The sequence below is a fragment of the Blastomyces gilchristii genome, assembly GCF_000003855.2.
Source record: "Blastomyces gilchristii SLH14081 genomic scaffold supercont1.41, whole genome shotgun sequence".
Lineage (NCBI taxonomy): Eukaryota > Fungi > Ascomycota > Eurotiomycetes > Onygenales > Ajellomycetaceae > Blastomyces > Blastomyces gilchristii.
The window spans coordinates 33,458-49,813 of record NW_003101642.1 but is presented as its reverse complement, the minus strand read 5'-3'; the positions used below and the strand labels follow the sequence as shown (position 1 = coordinate 49,813).

The 16,356-nt window shown below is 49.3% G+C and overlaps 7 protein-coding genes and 1 non-coding gene across 8 annotated transcripts in view; 5 read left to right on the top strand and 3 right to left on the bottom strand.

The window, feature by feature from the left end:
• Positions 1 to 470: 470 nt before the first annotated feature.
• Positions 471 to 3,304, top strand: BDBG_09391 (salicylate hydroxylase). The gene is made up of 6 exons (XM_031723984.1): positions 471 to 1,237; positions 1,310 to 1,954; positions 2,033 to 2,168; positions 2,245 to 2,391; positions 2,471 to 2,793; positions 2,932 to 3,304. Exons 2-5 carry the CDS (start codon positions 1,633 to 1,635, stop codon positions 2,784 to 2,786), a joined length of 921 nt encoding a protein of 306 aa, XP_031581374.1. The 5' UTR covers positions 471 to 1,237; positions 1,310 to 1,632; the 3' UTR covers positions 2,787 to 2,793; positions 2,932 to 3,304.
• Positions 3,305 to 3,539: 235 nt separating this feature from the next.
• Positions 3,540 to 6,129, top strand: BDBG_09390 (replication factor C subunit 4). The gene is made up of 5 exons (XM_002620164.2): positions 3,540 to 3,833; positions 3,951 to 4,171; positions 4,255 to 4,354; positions 4,453 to 4,875; positions 4,955 to 6,129. The coding sequence occupies exons 1-5, from the start codon at positions 3,745 to 3,747 to the stop codon at positions 5,184 to 5,186; spliced, it is 1,065 nt and encodes a 354-aa protein (XP_002620210.1). The 5' UTR covers positions 3,540 to 3,744; the 3' UTR covers positions 5,187 to 6,129.
• A 282-nt stretch (positions 6,130 to 6,411) lies between these two features.
• BDBG_09389 (aspartic-type endopeptidase) lies at positions 6,412 to 8,891 on the top strand. The gene is made up of 3 exons (XM_002620163.2): positions 6,412 to 7,001; positions 7,123 to 7,441; positions 7,533 to 8,891. The coding sequence occupies exons 1-3, from the start codon at positions 6,798 to 6,800 to the stop codon at positions 8,447 to 8,449; spliced, it is 1,440 nt and encodes a 479-aa protein (XP_002620209.1). The 5' UTR covers positions 6,412 to 6,797; the 3' UTR covers positions 8,450 to 8,891.
• A 556-nt stretch (positions 8,892 to 9,447) lies between these two features.
• On the bottom strand, positions 9,448 to 11,329 carry BDBG_09388 (uncharacterized protein). Its single transcript, XM_002620162.2, has 2 exons — positions 10,883 to 11,329; positions 9,448 to 10,806 (listed from the first exon to the last, which is right to left on the bottom strand). The coding sequence occupies exons 1-2, from the start codon at positions 11,239 to 11,241 to the stop codon at positions 9,681 to 9,683; spliced, it is 1,485 nt and encodes a 494-aa protein (XP_002620208.1). The 5' UTR covers positions 11,242 to 11,329; the 3' UTR covers positions 9,448 to 9,680.
• A 36-nt stretch (positions 11,330 to 11,365) lies between these two features.
• Positions 11,366 to 11,477, top strand: BDBG_18000. The gene has a single exon. It is a non-coding gene; the product is annotated as a tRNA-Gly (tRNA).
• A 174-nt stretch (positions 11,478 to 11,651) lies between these two features.
• BDBG_09387 (amino acid transporter) lies at positions 11,652 to 14,335 on the bottom strand. Its single transcript, XM_002620161.2, has 2 exons — positions 12,872 to 14,335; positions 11,652 to 12,786 (listed from the first exon to the last, which is right to left on the bottom strand). The coding sequence occupies exons 1-2, from the start codon at positions 13,910 to 13,912 to the stop codon at positions 11,962 to 11,964; spliced, it is 1,866 nt and encodes a 621-aa protein (XP_002620207.1). The 5' UTR covers positions 13,913 to 14,335; the 3' UTR covers positions 11,652 to 11,961.
• Positions 14,336 to 14,529: 194 nt separating this feature from the next.
• On the top strand, positions 14,530 to 15,762 carry BDBG_09386 (cytochrome c mitochondrial import factor; the record flags this gene model as incomplete). The annotated part of the gene is made up of 1 exon (XM_002620160.1): positions 14,530 to 15,762. The coding sequence occupies one exon, from the start codon at positions 14,530 to 14,532 to the stop codon at positions 15,760 to 15,762; it is 1,233 nt and encodes a 410-aa protein (XP_002620206.1).
• A 286-nt stretch (positions 15,763 to 16,048) lies between these two features.
• Positions 16,049 to 16,356, bottom strand: part of BDBG_09385 (phosphoserine aminotransferase) — a gene marked incomplete at both ends in the record, with an annotated part of 1,535 nt that continues 1,227 nt past the window's right edge. The window contains one exon of the mRNA XM_031723983.1: positions 16,049 to 16,326. Within this exon, the coding sequence (XP_031581373.1) occupies positions 16,049 to 16,326 (278 nt within the window). The remainder of the gene's footprint in view (positions 16,327 to 16,356) is intronic.

The following is a 16,356-nucleotide window of genomic DNA, read 5'->3' as shown; positions in this document are numbered from 1 at the left end:
ATCGTATTACTACAATATTTCTCATCATCATCATCAGCTTACTACAACGCTCGTCTAATACTCGCTTATGCTAGCTCTCTTGGCTCGCACATATATTTTACTATAAATAGCTCTATCTTTTGTATGAAATAGATATAGGAGAGAGGGCATGGATAATATAACAAGCAGATCTTGATACACATAAGATTCATATGTCTCCAACATATTCATCCGTGACACCCAATCCGACAGCCAGTGACGTAACGCGGTTCGAGCTTAAAAAATAGAGTTTGCTGATTGCGGGGGTGCGTATTTTATTCCCGGGGGCGTGTAAATTGTGTAAAATGAGTAAAATACACAACCCCCATTCTTGAACCCCTGTTGTCACTGTATCGTATCGGCGGTATTCTCGTTCAATTACTTCAAATACTGTATATACATACACATACGAAAAGCCGCCGAGGTATCAAGAATACATAGCATGTACCCCTGATAAAGCACTATCTCATCTCTGCAGAGATCTATACGGCGGTTGCCCTCCACTCTGCCATGTTGCATTTTTGGGGCAAGCAGGACGTACGCTCGTTCCGCTGCGGCAGAGTGGCAGAGTATGGTAGTGCACACCAACCGTGGGATGCTTGCTGCTGCTGCTGCTACTGCTGCTGCTGCTACTGCTGCTGCTGCGTTGCGACACACTAAGCCCTGGTCGTCAATGGTCAGTTGTGGTGATTACCGGCACTCGAGATTAGCTTGCTCAAGGTTGGGCGGGCTTGAGGGCTTGAGGGTTGCGGGCGGGGAGCTCTCCTTATTTCTGTTTTGTCCTGGCCTTGTTTGATGTTGGAGCTTCCACCTTAAGAAACCAGGAACGACGACGGCTGAGAAGCAAGAGGTAGAGGAACGTACCTTAAGATGTATCATCTCATACGTTGCTTTGGGAGCTACAGCTGGTTTGTTTCTGGGGATTTTTAGAACGAAAGAACTACATCTACTTGTTTTGCTTACTCTCGCTGGACGCCAAAGTCTTCCTGGTGGCTTGTTTCCTCGTCCCTCAACTTGAAAAAGCTATCGGCAGATCTTCAAAAACGGAATAGAAGAAGTGACAGGATATACCCTATTCGAACAGGGAGCTATAGTAAAGATATCTTCAAGTTCCCTGCTTGCGTTTATCTTCTGTTTTCCTGTTCATTCATACTCCGCGCAATATGTCTCCCATACCTGTCAAACAGATAGAACACCGCGATGAATCATGTAACTAAAGGTTTCCTCTCCCCCCCCAATAACCCAATAAACCCCAATACCACCGCTGTCTAACAAATCATCACCCCCTCAGATCGTAATCGTCGGCGCCGGCCTGGGCGGCCTGGGTGCTGCCATCTCCTGCCTTCTCGCTGGCCACAACGTCACAGTTCTCGAAGCAGCCCTCCAGATCGCCGAAGTAGGCGCCGGCATCCAAGTGCTCCCCAATAGCTCACGCGTCCTCACCACCTGGGGCCTATCGGAGACGCTATCCAAATATGCCACATGGCCGCGCCAGTGCAACTTCCGTAGCTGGAAGGGTGAAATCATCTCATCGCTGGACTTCCATGAGTCCCAGTCCCAGTTCCCCGGGACCTGGTAGGCGATTTCCACCGCGCGTCGCTGCACAAGTGTCTCATGGACCGGGCGGTGGAGCTGGGCGGCGCGCTGCAGTGTAATGCTAAAGTTGTGGATGTGGTTGTGAGTGCGGATGGGACGGCTGCGACAGCGGTGATGGAGGATGGGAGGCGGGAGGAAGGGGATTTGTTGATCGGTGCGGACGGGGTGTTTAGTCGGCTGTCGGAGATTTTGCTGGGGAGACCAAATCCACCGACGAAGACGGGAGATTTGGCGTATCGGCTTCTCTTGTCGACGGAAGAGATGTTGAAGGAACCTGAGCTCAGGGGGTTTGTGGAGGAGCCGCAGGTTAATTATTGGTTGGGGCCAGATGCGCATGCTGGTAAATCACGGCGACCCCCCCTTTTCTTTTTTTGTGTTGGTTTTATGAGAAATTTTACGATGCTAATCTTCCGGATAGTGAACTATGTCCTGCGAGGAGGTGAGCTGTTCAACATGGTTCTCCTAGTACCGGACGATATACCAGACGACAGCGCTGCAACAGTAGAAGGAAACGTAGAAGAAATGTGCGCAGCGTTCAAAGGATGGGATCCCAGGTGTGTCAATATTTGCCTCAGCTCTTACCATACACATCATCCGCCTAATTGACTAACTCTTAGAAAACCTCCATAGAATCGAGAAACTCCTTAGGCTCTGCAAATCTGTCCACAAATGGCGCCACTGTTACCGCCTTGGTGAACACGACTGGACCCATCCATCCGGCTCGTGGACTCTACTCGGAGATGCGGTGCACGCCACTCTCCCCTATCTCGCATCAGGGTAAATGGCCCCTTATTTTCCACTCCCCAACCAGATCCAAATAACCACAAAATACCTAACGCCCCCCACCCCCTTACAGCGCCGGCATGTCCTTCGAAGACGGCAGCATCCTAGGAGAATGTCTATCCCGCCTCCCCAACACCCCCAACACAGATAAGAAGTCCCCCGCCTTCCTCGCGCAGAAACACCATGCACTCGCCGTGTATGAAGCGTGTCGCAAGACGCGGACGAAGATGGTCGTCGAGCGCGGCAACGTGCAGCAGTACCTATACCACCTACATGACGGGCCGGAGCAGGAGGAGCGCGATCAGAAGATGCGCATGGTGCCGACGGAGGAAGGGGAGGCGCTGGCGTGGAGAGATCCAGGGCTTGCGCCGAAGTTACTATCAGTGTGAGAAGGATGTAGGTCTTTTTTCTTTTTTATTTGCCGCCTACGCTCACCCCTTTTTCTCGGGGTTATATAAGTTTTCCCCTTGAACATACACGCCTGCCATGCAATCCCCTATAGTGAACCAACCTGAACTAACAAATCAAACCCAGGTCGAATATCACTGGAACATCGTATCGGTCCCGTCGTCGAACGTGAGAAAGTCAGACACCTGAGGAGGCGCGGCTTTGAAATGACAGAAATTTTTCGATGGGATGGTTCTGCGCAAATGCGAAGATCAGACGTGAGATAATAGATGGAGAGAGAAGGAGAGAGCGAGCTGTTTAGGCCAATAAGAGTAACGAATTCATAGAATTACTGGACAGATATGACATGATGAACAGGTTTTTTTTTTTTTTTTTTAAGTGGAACTTGATAGTTAGTTACCTACTGTAGTTAGTTACTTGATGCTCATGGACATTTCTGGGGCGTAGTGACTGACACAAGAACGGACATGACTAGCATGTAGCTAAGAAATGGTACTCCTCTTGAAGCATTATTTATGTTACTCCGTCTTGCCTGAGAATGCGGCATCTTGTCCAAAAAACAATTATCATAGTATCCCTTTTCGATATCCCAGACAGTAAGCCCTAATATCCGCTTTGGGAAGTAGTTCAGGAAAAGACCCCGAGAGAGAGCGACGACGACGTTTCCAGGTGATTAGATCTTTTCTCTCTTTTCACTTCTAGTTCTGTATTCTTTTAGTTATTTTATATTTCTTGTTTACCACATATTTATTATATAAATGGCTCTCGAATTGAATTTAATCCATAACTTCCAAGGTTCCCAGCTCGCACACGTGATCGCGACGCGTCGAGGCTAAATTGATTTTCCGCAACCGCGTCAGAAGGAACAAGACCAGACGAGCGAGAGTAATGGTATAAACCACAGTGCTTGAAGTATTATTCCACATTTCAGATTTCACCATGGATAAGCCAGAATCGTCATCAGCCCAGGCGAAGAGAGGCCTGCAGGAAAACCTCGCTGGAGCCCCAGCAGACTATGAATTGCCATGGTGAGAGCACCCTCCCTTTTCCCATAGATACACAGTAGAATCAGAGGAGGACTGCGTGATATAGGAACAATTAGGACGAATTGACAGCTAATTGCACACATATATACATATATACAGGGTTGAGAAATACCGGCCTGTGTTCCTAGATGACGTCGTCGGAAACACAGAGACCATCGAGCGGCTAAAAATCATCGCCCGCGATGGCAACATGCCGCATGTTATCATCTCGGGCATGCCAGGCATCGGGAAGACGACTTCGATCCTCTGTCTGGCGCGACAGATGCTGGGGGACGCTTACAAGGAGGCTGTTTTGGAACTTAATGCTAGTGACGAGAGGGGTATGTTATTGTTGCCCATTTTGCCTCAATGTGTGGGATGGGCGATGGGGATCAGTTATGCTCACTCGGCTGATCTCTCTCAGGCATCGATGTGGTTAGAAACCGAATAAAAGGCTTCGCGCAGAAAAAAGTCACCCTCCCCCAAGGTCGACATAAACTGGTCATCCTCGATGAGGCAGACAGGTTCGTAGACACTTCCCGTCCCTCCTAATTAATTCAAAATCGCGTCCGCTTTCCATTTCCCATCCACATCCACTGACCCAGACCATATTACTTAACAGCATGACATCCGGCGCCCAGCAAGCCCTCCGTCGAACGATGGAGATCTATTCCACAACCACCCGCTTCGCCTTCGCCTGCAACCAATCGAACAAAATCATCGAACCCCTCCAATCCCGCTGCGCCATCCTGCGCTATGCCCGCCTCACAGACGCACAGGTCCTCAAGCGGCTTACGCAGATCTGCGAGGCGGAGAACGTAAAGCATTCCGAAGACGGGCTTGCAGCGTTGATATTCAGCGCGGAGGGCGACATGAGACAGGCCATCAACAATCTACAGAGCACGTGGGCTGGGTTCGGGTTTGTGAGCGGCGATAACGTCTTCCGGGTCGTCGATAGTCCGCATCCGGTTAAAGTGCAGGCGATGATTAAGGCGTGTTGGGAGGGGAGGATCGATGTGGCTTTGGATACGTTGAACGAATTATGGTAAACTCCCTCTTCCTGATTTTTTCAATTACCTGTACTTTTTACATATGACTGACAAACATCTTATTCCGGTATTCAGGGATCTCGGCTACTCCTCGCACGACATCATCAGCACGATGTTCCGCGTGACGAAGACGATACCAACGTTATCTGAACACGCCAAGCTAGAATTCATCAAGGAAATCGGCTTTACGCACATGCGGATATTGGAAGGGGTGCAGACGCTCGTGCAGCTCAGCGGCTGCGTAGCAAAGCTCTGTCGGATCAACATGAAGCCTGAGAGCTTCATTCCTTCGTCGTCGAAGAAGTAAAGGGCCCCGTTGAAGTAACGGCCTGACCTGGCCTACCTACAAAAATTACCAATATATTGCTCCACTTGCCGATGTGTCTTCCCTCCATCTAGTCTAGCTTACGCGCAGAGAAGAATCGAAAGAAGTTGGGGGGGTTTGGGGATCGGGGATATCGGGCGGTAGGTAGGGGATCATTCATATTCCCCCAAAACTCCAAAATGACGACCACGGGGATGAAATTAAATTAATTAGATTGATGGATGGATTGGGTTACCTGTTGGTAATGACATCGCTACTACTCCCCTGTCTTCAGGCGCTGAAATCTAGATCGGTCGGGTCCGTGGAACTTGTTGCCAGCCAACAACAACTGCAGCCGAGGGGGAAGAGAAATAATAATGACATTAATGACAGATTTACTTTATTTCTACATATCCGTTTCGGGTAAGATACACCAGAAGTTCAGTGACGGGTTAGTTGATGAAATAATATACTTATTATTATATTATATTATGTCCTCACCTCACCATGCCTCTCCTTTTTAGTCGATGGTTAAATAATAGTGTGTGGGTATGGATGTATATGATGTTGAGTAACATATTGTTGTTTGTTCCCTTTGGACACAGCAATATATAGTTAATATTTAATACGACTTCATGGCCAGAGCGGGCTAGTCCAAACGGCTTGTCTCGACTCTCCAAGGGGTTCGAACAGGTTTGATACGACTCATACGAGGCGCGACAGACTTGACAGACTGACGAGACAGGAGCTCAGAAGGAAGATGGGAGAAGACTCGTCTCAGCGGTCTGGTTTGGGGAATTTATCTACAGCTGTACGGAGTATACGTATTTAACTTGTTCATGGGCATGACAAATAAACTGACCATGTTGTCCTTTTCTTCTCATTCTCATTCTCTATAGTCTATATCCATCCCCGGAGGTTAATGCAGAATGACGCTCTATCTCCATCTTCATAAGCTCAAAGTCTATTCCCCCGCAAACCACCACCACTCACCACTCTGAGTATCTTGAGTTGACTCTCCCAGTAACTAGGTGGCTGAGAAGCTAGGCAGGCGTTAGGTTATAGTTAGTTAGTTATAGGTTAGGGCCGAATAGCGCCGAGAAGCCTTCAGGTGCTCGTATTTGCCTTTTTTTAAAAGAAAAATCCTGTTTGGCATAAATAGTTCGCTCACCATGGATTCTTGTCCTTTCTTTTCGCAGCAATGAGGGAGTGAACGGCCGTTGTATCCTTTTCATTTTATTTTTTTATTTATACCCATTTTTATTTACTCTTTCTTCCGTACAGATTTTATTTGTATATATAAATTCCACTATCTTGTATGAAACCGACTTCTCTTCATCCCACACCACACCGTTATTATACTCCGTATCCCAATTCTATTCCATTCCACCTTCCGCCCAACGATTGATCTCTCTATCATTTAGATATCGCTTTCCATTGCCCGAGCCGCGGGTAATTGTTCGGAGCTGGTCAATCACCTCGCTACTCCTTCTACAGTCCGACAATTCCAGCATCATTTCTGAATCTATTGATCAACCCAAGGAGCAGCTATTTATACACATATATATACATACATACATACATACGGAGAGAGCTATAGAATAGCCGTGCGCCATGCGCGGTACCGCCGCTATCTGCACGCTGGGTACAGCGCTGCTGTCCGTCTTGCCCGCCATCAATGCCATCGAACTCGTTGCAAGAGACTCCCCGAGCGTGGTTGGCCTCGTCATCGAGCGGAAACATGTCACCAACCCGATTCAAAGAGATCAGCTAAGAAAAAGGAGAAGTAAAATTGTTGAACAGCTGCTGGACAATGAGGTATGCACTTCGCTTTTCCTCTTCCATATCTATCACATCCCTCCCCAGAGTCTCTGTGATTGAATATATACATATATAAATATATATACTAATCACGGCGCATAAATTGCACATACACCAGGAAACGCTATATTTCTGCAACATAACGCTGGGAACTCCAGCGCAGCACGTGCGTATGCACATCGACACGGGCAGCAGTGATCTCTGGTGCAATTCTCCGAACTCAGATCTGTGCACCCAGAGTGGAGATCCTTGCGCCGAGGGAGGGACTTATGACCCGAAAGCCTCATCTACCTATCAATTTACCAATTCCCTTTTCAATATCTCGTACCTCGACGGCTCCGGCGCAAGCGGCGACTATGTGACGGATACGCTGAGCATTGGGGGTGTTTCGTTAAACGACTTCCAGTTCGGGGTGGGATTAGACTCTACTTCGCAAGGTATGTGCTTGGATTTATATTCGATAAATATGAGAAGGGGGGAGTCAAGGAACAAGAATTTGAGGGAAAACTATCTAACCTTTCAAAACAGAGGGAGTTCTCGGTATCGGATACCCTGCGAACGCAGTACAACCGGCTCGGTATGGTCAAGCACCTTACCCAAACCTCCCCTTCGCCCTCGTCGACCAGGGACACATAAAATCACCTGCCTATAGCCTCTGGCTCAACGACCTCGATGCTAGCACGGGTAGCATCCTCTTCGGCGGCGTCAACGCTGCGAAATTCCACGGCACCCTACAATCCCTCCCCATCCTCCGAAGGGGTGGCCAATACATCGATCTCGTCATCGCTCTAACGGGCCTATCCATCTCAGGGAACGGCGTTGACCAAGAACTAAGCACAGGCAGCATGCCCGTCCTTCTCGACTCCGGAAGCAGTCTCTGCTACCTCCCCGATCAACTCGTCAGTGCCATCTACAGATTCGTCCAGGCCATCTATGACCCATCATCCGGCGCCGCCTTCATCCCCTGCCGCTTCAAATACGCAGACGTAACCCTAAACTTCCGATTCTCCCCCACCCTCACCACCGCCGTCCCCATGAACGAACTCATCCTCGACATCGGCACCGCGGTCGGCATCGATAGGCCGTCCTTCAGCAACGGCGAGCCAGCCTGCCTCTTCGGCATCGCGCCCTCTGGCGGCGGCACCTCCATCCTCGGTGACACGTTCCTCCGCAGTGCCTACGTCGTCTACGACCTGGGCAACAACCAGATCTCCCTCGCCCAGACCAACTTCAACTCCACGGGCAACAACGTGCTGGAGATCGGCACGGGGCCCGGTGCCGTGCCCTCGGTCACTGGCGTGTCTAGTGGTGCACCGCCGCGGACGACGGCTACGACCACGAGCTCGAAGGCGTGGGCGCGGCCGACGGCACGGCCGGATGTGAAGATAGGGGCGTTGGCGGGGTTGGTGGGCGTGGGTGCGGGCGTGGTTTTCGGTGTAGTATAGTATAATAATGATGATTATGAAGTTTGGAATAGTATTTTATCTCTGCGTTTTTTGTTTGGTTACTTTGGGAGTCCTGGTTATTTTGGAATTTTATTTATTTCCCCCTTTCCCCCCTTTTCCCGGTCATTTTATCCCCTTCTTGCATAAAACGTTTGGGAGGCTTGATATGCATTTCTCCTCTTTTATTTTCTTGCCTTTCTTCTGGTGGTCATCTTTCTGTCTTATCATTTAATTGCTTTGAACGCACACTCCAGGCACAGACTCACAACACAGTTCATACCTTGCTCTGCACACGATATGTATGTACTATTCATGAAACCAGTGCATACGAAACTGGAGAACACAAAAGTGGAGATAGAAAGGGAATATGAGGCTCTTGATAGAGGTAAATAAAAAAAAGGCGCGGACGCAATTCTTTCTCTCTCTCTCTCTCTCTCTCTCTTTGATTTTTTTTAAATTCGCTTTCTAGTCCTCAAGTTCTATTTAACTCTTGATGTTGAAAGAAGAAGAAAAAAAATCATTAATTAAGTAAATAAAGTATAGAATAAAGAAGGGAAGGAAACAATGTTCTGATCTTCTTCATCATCAATTCACTTGCAGAGGAAATATAACCTCTAGGTATATTTTTGCAAATCATCCCAAGAGAACGAAAAGGAGAACAAAAAGAAAATTAAAGAAAAAAACTCTCCGAATTCCTCGCGTGGGCCTCCCAACCATTTTAAATATTTGAACCGTAGACAGCCAGGCTTTAATTTTTACACTTTATGGATATCTGATCTGAATGGGAGGGAGATCAATGCAGTGTAACACGACAATAACTAACTAGCTACTTGGGCACTCGAATGATCAGCGAGCTTGTGGGAGAGCTGTAGCTTCAAGATCCATGGACGTGGAACCTTCAACCTGAGAGAGAGAGAGAGAGGGTGCTTTAGGGCCGACCCAATTGGCGGGCCAGGGTTATGATCTTGAGGAGGTGGAGAGGGCGGATTTTGAGACTTTCTGTCTTTCTATTGCGTTCCTTTTCGCATTTCGGAACGAGAGATTAACAGATGGGATCTGGGAGGGCGGTAAAAACATCTGCTTTCGTCTGTACACATGTATTTCGAAGCCGTTATTATCGTAGATATATATATGTCACTTTTTTAATGTACCGTACAAGAACCCAACTGCTTCTATATATTATACAAACAAACAGCTCTCTTCCTCTATATCATACATCATACATCATATCTCACTTCTCCAGAAACATGCCCCGTCTAACAACCACCGCCCTAGCCCCTCCATCCTCATCCTCATCATCATCACCATGACAGTCTCCCCGTTCCTCAAACCCCAGACCAAAACCATAACTATTACACCCCCAAACCTCCACACTCACCTCCTCACCATATCCCAATCCCCCCAAAAGCCTCCTAGCCATATCTGAAACCCTCCCCGCCTGCCCCTTATCCCCACACTCAAGAACAACAAGATTAGCACCCACCCACGACAGACCCATGGAGAGTATATGTGGGTAGAAGATATCTTCTTGCCGACTGGCAGCTGCTATCTCGTTGATGTTTATCACCGGCTTCTGTTCGGATGTCGGGTGGGTAGAAGATACCGCAACAGTAGCAGCGGCGTTATTACGATTGCAAACAGTGGTTGAAGATGGAGCAGTATCCCTGCCGTATTCCGCCGTGTTCGTGCCCGTTGCCGTTCTGTGATGACGTTGATGATGATGATGGATGATGGCCCGAGGAGGCGGCACGAGGGCTAGCTTTGGCTCGAACTTGCGCACGCTGCGGGTTGTGGTGCCGTTTGTGAATTGCGCCGGGGAGATATACGGTGGGTTGGAAAGGAGGATTGTTATTGTATTTGTATCCGTTTCTGGCGATGTTGATGTGGGCGTTGAAATGTTGCTGCTGCTGCTGCTGCTGAAATTACCTCCAGCAGCTGTGGTGAAATGAGCAAGTTTCCCCCCTCGCCATACCGCATTTGATGCTAAGTGCAGATTGTCGCCTGCCCCAAGCTCGGAAAGTACATCGCCTCTCACAAACGAGACCTCTTCCCTTGCCCTTTCATCTAGCCTTCCAAGCTTGATATTATGCTTGAGATTATCTCGTGCTAATCTCAGCGCGCGGGGGCTTATGTCCACGCCGCGTATTTGTAGCTTTGGGAATACGGGACTGAGCAGGGAGTGGAGAAGGAGGGGAATGCAACCGGTGCCTGTGCAAAGATCAAGAATGCGGAGATTTGGTAGGTGTTTAAATCTATCGTGCTCGTGCTCGTGCTCGTGCTTATGCTTTCGTTTGGCGGGCGCAAATTTGGAGAGTAGCAGGTTGGCCACGCGGGTCGTGTATGCTTCCGTTTCTGGCCTTTGATAATTAGTATGCATGGAAATTGAACACCTACTTGGAGTAAATATATGCATTATAAAAAGAAAACACCAACCTCGGAATCAACACCCCCCTCCGGCAGAGTATTTCCAACTCGCCAAACGGCTGATCGCCCAGGATATACTGTAGCGGTACACCCCGTGCACGCTGCTGCACCATCCTCCGCAGCCTCAATTTTGAGCTCGCATTATTATCATCCTTGCGATGCCTCCCTTGAGCCATTGGCCCGCTCTCTGCCTTCCTACCATGCCAGTCCCCGTTTTTACTTCCCCGGCCCTCAGCACGGGCGTACTCGCTTAGCCATCTCAGCTCGTTCTGGGCTGAGGGCAGATCTCGACATTCGCGGAGAAGGAGGGGGAGGAGGGGGTTTAGTGAATATGCGAGGCGGAGGAGGGAGGGGGATAGACGGGGCATTTATTATATACCTGGAGAGTGTATATATATGTATATAATGTAGGTTGACCTGGGAATGTTTGGTTTAGTTGGACGGTTAGTATCAGCAGTTATAATTCCAAACTCCGAAGTTTGCTAGCATCCAGCGTCGGTGGTCCAATGGTTAAGATTCGACATTCCCATGATCACTGCGGAATATATCGATAGTGTCAGCTTCTGACTATGTCGAGACCCGGGTTCGATTCCCGGCCGACGCATCTTTTTTATCATTTATAATTTTATTTATTTACTTACTTATTTATTTCATATTCTCTTTATACATTAACAACAGTTAATGGAAGTTGTAAGAAATTTTTAATTGATCATCAGGATCATTTTGGGCGTGAATAAGGTTTATGGATGACAGATGACAGTTATCAATACTAGAAAGGGCGTGGACAAATAAACCAAACTACGCGGAACTGAGCGACAGGGTTTATCTTGCCAATTGAAGAATTGAACAATAAAAATTAAGTATATTAAGTTACTTAACAGTGTTATAATAATTGTGTTGGTTTTACCCCATGACCATCTTGCAATCGCCCACAATGCGCGATCGAAATGTATTAAAAATGTCTATCCCGAAAAGAGCTAATGTTCTAACAGAATGCCCATCCCATTGTGTTACTAATAATGGGTAAAGAAACCTCCTAATATCTATATATATATTAAGTAAGAGGAATAATACAACGAGGTTAACCCTCACGACCGTCCCCATCTCTTCCAAAACTTCCACCATCCCCCTTCCCCCTTAAACAGGCTCTTCCCATCCCTCCGCCGAATCCGCCAAAAATATACCGGAACGCCTGCCACGTTAAACCCAAGAACAAGCAGCGTCTGCAATGGCTCCGCAAACACCGCCCGACTCAGCAAAAACAAACTAACACAACAGAACACAATCGGCGTCGTAATCCATGTCTTATACGGCCGTTCCAAATACGGCTCTCGGATGCGCAGCACAATTAGTCCCAGCACCGTCAGGAAATAGAACGTGTACCCCGCCACGCCGTAGAAGGTGACCAGCGTCCCGAACTCGCCGACGGAGAGGTAGATGGCCGTCAGAGTGAAGTTGAACAGCATGGCGTAGATGGGCGTGTAGCCGATGCCGATGTCATCGCCGAAGAGGCTGATGAGGGCCTTGTGGAACCAGGAGCGGTGGCGGAGACGTGACCCAGCCGAACTGGCGGCGGAGCCTGCTATGCCAATTTTTCCGAAGATGGAGGGTAGGTAGCCCTCGCGCCCTGCGGCGTAGATGAGTCTGCCGGAGGTAAAGGCGGTGGCGTTTAGGGCGCCGAAGCAGCTGGCGGAGACGACGAGGGCGAGCACGAGGGCGCCGATGGGTCCAAAGACCTTCCCGCCGAATTGGACGGCGACGGTGTTGGTTGCGTTTATAGTTGAAGAGGGTAGGACGAAGAAGTAGGAGATATTTGCAAGCATGTAGCATAGGATGACGGCGGGCATTGCGGTGTGGATTACTCGGGGGAGATCGCGGCTGGGGTTTTTGAATTCTCCCGTAACGTAATTTGTCTAGATTCTCACGGGTCAGTTAGTGCATCTACAAGATAAATCGGGCGGGCAACTGGGGACAAAGATTAAAGAAACAAAGACATACGTTATCCCAACCGTCAAACGCCCACAAACCCGCATATAGAGCTACCGCCCAGCTTGAGACATCGGTGCTGGTTCCCTCAAACCAGCTCGTTGTCCGCCATTTCCGATCCGGCTCGCCATTATATGACAGTCCCGTGGCCGCAACAACGATTCCAATGATGGTAACCCCAAGTAGGGCCAAAAACTTGAAAAACATAAACATGTCCCCAATGCGCGTACCCAGGCGCGTGGATATGCAGTTTAGGCCTGTTACAACAGTGAGACCCAGAATGGCCACTCCTTTATTAACCCAAGGGCTAATCGCCTCGACATCCGCCCCGACTATCGCCCGCACAACGTACTCGCCAAATATAATAGAGATGATGGCCGCGGAGCCCGGCTTCAGCACAAATACTGCAGACCAGGTAAACAAGAATCCGATCAGCTCCCCAAATATCTTAGCCAGATACACCTGCGCACCGCCATTCAGAGGTATCGCGCCCCCTAGTTCCGCATAACTCGCTCCGCCGGTCCAGGCCAGAAGACCCGCAACAGCCCAGACAATCAGCGAGGCGCCAGGGGAACCGGCGTTCGAATTGACCCGGCCGGGAGACGAGAAGATGCCCGATCCGATCACCAATCCGATAATCAACGACAGACCGTTCAAATACGTCAGTGTCTTGTGTCTTTCGAGCGAGCCGTCGATGACGCCGTTGTGGCGGTCTAGCGAGAGGACTGAGGGCGCACCGAGCGGGGCATAGCCGCCCACGGTCTGTGAGAGGGGGAAGAGGTTACTGCCAAAGTCGAAGGCGGAGGAGACGGAGTAGGATCGTGCGTGTCTCGGGCGTGCGGTGTCGTAGAGGTGGTCGGAGAAGGGGTCTTGGTTCTCGAGGGAGGCTTTTCGGGAGGAGGATATGCCGGAGGGTGAGGAGGAGCGGGAGCCGTCTTGTCCGTCTTCGTCACCAGTACGGGTCCCAGAGGAGGAGGCGAGAGAGGCTAGCTCAAGGGAATCTCTGGACGAGTCGCCGACAGGCCATCTTGATTCCCTATGGGTAACGGTCATGCTTCGGAGGATGGTGTGGTGTGCGTTGTCGTTATTTGAGGGGGGTTTATATGAGCGCCTAGGAAGAGATCACGTTCAACGTTGTCGCCATTCCAGAGAAGACTGGTTCTAGGTGGATGCGTTTCAGCGGGTTCTACATTGGGTATCAAATCATGAAGTCGTAGACGGAGTAATGTATCCGAGTTGCTGTTTGTTATTGTTGTGGCTGCTGTTGTTGTTGCTGTCTGCGGATTGACGTTGTTGATGTTTGTTGATCTGAACAATTGAATTTTGGGCGCATCAAATACCAGAAAAGGAGCAGTTGAGGAGAACATGGAGATACCTTGCCGCTAGTGCACTTCTGTAGGGAGATCGCTGTACTCTTTGGTACTACTCTGGTCATAAGCGCCGACCAAGCTTTTTGCGGGAAACCAAAAAGAAGAGAATAAATAAACTAAAACATGTTTAAAGAAAAAACTAAAACCAATCGCATTTCTATATAAACTACGGAGTACTCTCATTCATCTCCCTATGCACAGATTACTGAGATCTATAGTATCAGATTGAGACTGTCAATTTGTGAGCACTCTGGTATATCCCACCCTCCTCCGCTCTTTTCCAGCGAAACAACTTTATAGATGTCCCTCCTTCAACCTGCGAAGCGTCTCCGCCTTTCCGCCCTCCCATCTCCCGCTGCCCATTGTCGCCGAAGTGTCTCCGCTGTCTCCGCTGCCTCCGCTGCCTCCACGAATCCCTCTCCCCCAAAGCAACGAAGATGGCTCCGGGTTACAATAGTCACAGTCGCTGCCGCTGCCATTGGCGCCTACGTTCGATATGAAAAAGAATCGTCCACCGCAACCCTGAACCCATACACCTTCACACAATATGAGCTAGTCTCTAAAACGCCTGTCTCCTCAACCAGCAGCATATTCACCCTGCGCCCAGTGAAGCCAGGGAATAATGATGTGGTGTACAAAGATGCTTGGCAGAGGGGTCTATGGAGTGTCCAGTTCAAACAGCCACAGCTACAGATTGGACGGGATTACACGCCTCTGCCTCCTATTCCTGCGGCGAGGGTAGAGGGGGCGGGTGGGGAGAAGGAAGGTGGTGGTGGAGGAGGGGGAGGAGGAGGAGGAGGAGAGACAGATGACGGCGTCTTGCGGTTTCTGATCCGGAAAGATCCCTACGGAGAAGTATCTGGATACCTGCACAATCTGCCGATAGGTGCACGGCTGGATATTCGTGGCCCACGGTTGGATTACATATTGCCCGCTGATGTGGAGGAGATCCTGTTTATTGCTGGCGGGACGGGGATTGCGCCGGGTCTTCAGGCTGCACATGCCCTGTTTAGAAATAATAACAAACGACCGGACTTGAAGAAGACAAAAATGCATATATTGTGGGCTAATCGGCGGAGGGAGGATTGTCTGGGAGGCGTAAATGACAGTCCTGCCGGGCCAAGCGCCGGTTCACTGCCATGGTGGAAACGGGTTTTCAGCACAAACAAAGATTTGTCTGTAACGGAGCACACCCCGCAGACCGCAATTGCGAGGAGCCCTACGGTCAGATACCTTGAGGAGTTGAAAGCTCAGTATCCAGGCCTGCTTACTGTTGATTACTTTGTGGATGAGGAAGGGACTTTGATTGGAAGCAATTCAATATTGAATTTTACGAAGCCGGAAGCGGCAAATGAGATACAGAAGAGGAGTGCCGGTGCTGCGAGGAAATTGATTCTTATATCTGGGCCTGACGGGTTTATCAGTTACCTGGCAGGGCCTAAGATGTGGAGTGGAGGACAAGAAATCCAGGGTCCGCTCCAGGGTCTTATACGCCGGCTGGACTTGAAGGATTGGTCGGTCTGGAAGCTTTGAGAAGATCGTCGACGTCCGACATATTTCAATTCTGTGATTAAAAATTTCCATCTTCTCTTGGGCTCTTTTATTTATCTTGGTATATCCTGGTATATTGCATAGCCTTGGAGTCTGGTTGAATATATCTCCAGTGCACGGTATTCCTTTACCTTCTCGGTCTCTTTCTGTTCATCTACCTTAAGATCTAACCATATCTTGTTTTCATGTTGAAGCATAATCATCTCATCTTAAAAAAAAGGAGAAAGGCTTGAAGAGAGGGTGTTCTTCAAGAAATATCACAGCCAGCTTACTCCCGCCCATTCGCAAAATCCTCCAGATAAGCCGCCAATTTCTCCACATTCTCCACTGGTACGGCATTGTAATTGCTGATCCGGATACCACCTACGCTGCGGTGGCCCTTTAGACCCTGAAGAAGCCTCTTCTCCGCCCCAGCCAGGAACACCTTCTCCTTCTCCGCATCCCCGCCATAGACACGGAAGCAAATATTCATCCTACTCCGCACGCTCTTATGTGGTACGACGCCGTAAACCTGCGGATATTTATCCAACGTAGCGTATAACAGCTCTGCCTTGCGGTTTGCAATCACTTCCTGCC

Bases quoted from the DNA above. Each gene is read 5' to 3' on its own strand.
- BDBG_09390 (XM_002620164.2), top strand. From the start codon at position 3,745: ATGGATAAGCCAGAATCGTCATCAGCCCAGGCGAAGAGAGGCCTGCAG. The intron at 3,834-3,950 runs GTGAGAGCACCC...ACATATATACAG, and splicing joins GCAGACTATGAATTGCCATG to GGTTGAGAAATACCGGCCTG. The intron at 4,355-4,452 runs GTTCGTAGACAC...ATTACTTAACAG, and splicing joins ATCCTCGATGAGGCAGACAG to CATGACATCCGGCGCCCAGC.
- BDBG_09389 (XM_002620163.2), top strand. From the start codon at position 6,798: ATGCGCGGTACCGCCGCTATCTGCACGCTGGGTACAGCGCTGCTGTCC. The intron at 7,002-7,122 runs GTATGCACTTCG...CACATACACCAG, and splicing joins AACAGCTGCTGGACAATGAG to GAAACGCTATATTTCTGCAA. The intron at 7,442-7,532 runs GTATGTGCTTGG...CTTTCAAAACAG, and splicing joins ATTAGACTCTACTTCGCAAG to AGGGAGTTCTCGGTATCGGA.
- BDBG_09387 (XM_002620161.2), bottom strand. From the start codon at position 13,912: ATGACCGTTACCCATAGGGAATCAAGATGGCCTGTCGGCGACTCGTCC. The intron at 12,787-12,871 runs GTATGTCTTTGT...GTGAGAATCTAG, and splicing joins CGTTTGACGGTTGGGATAAC to ACAAATTACGTTACGGGAGA.
- BDBG_09391 (XM_031723984.1), top strand. From the start codon at position 1,633: ATGGACCGGGCGGTGGAGCTGGGCGGCGCGCTGCAGTGTAATGCTAAA. The intron at 1,955-2,032 runs GTAAATCACGGC...TCTTCCGGATAG, and splicing joins GGGGCCAGATGCGCATGCTG to TGAACTATGTCCTGCGAGGA. The intron at 2,169-2,244 runs GTGTGTCAATAT...AAACCTCCATAG, and splicing joins TTCAAAGGATGGGATCCCAG to AATCGAGAAACTCCTTAGGC.
- BDBG_09388 (XM_002620162.2), bottom strand. From the start codon at position 11,241: ATGCCCCGTCTATCCCCCTCCCTCCTCCGCCTCGCATATTCACTAAAC. The intron at 10,807-10,882 runs GTTGGTGTTTTC...TAATTATCAAAG, and splicing joins AGGGGGGTGTTGATTCCGAG to GCCAGAAACGGAAGCATACA.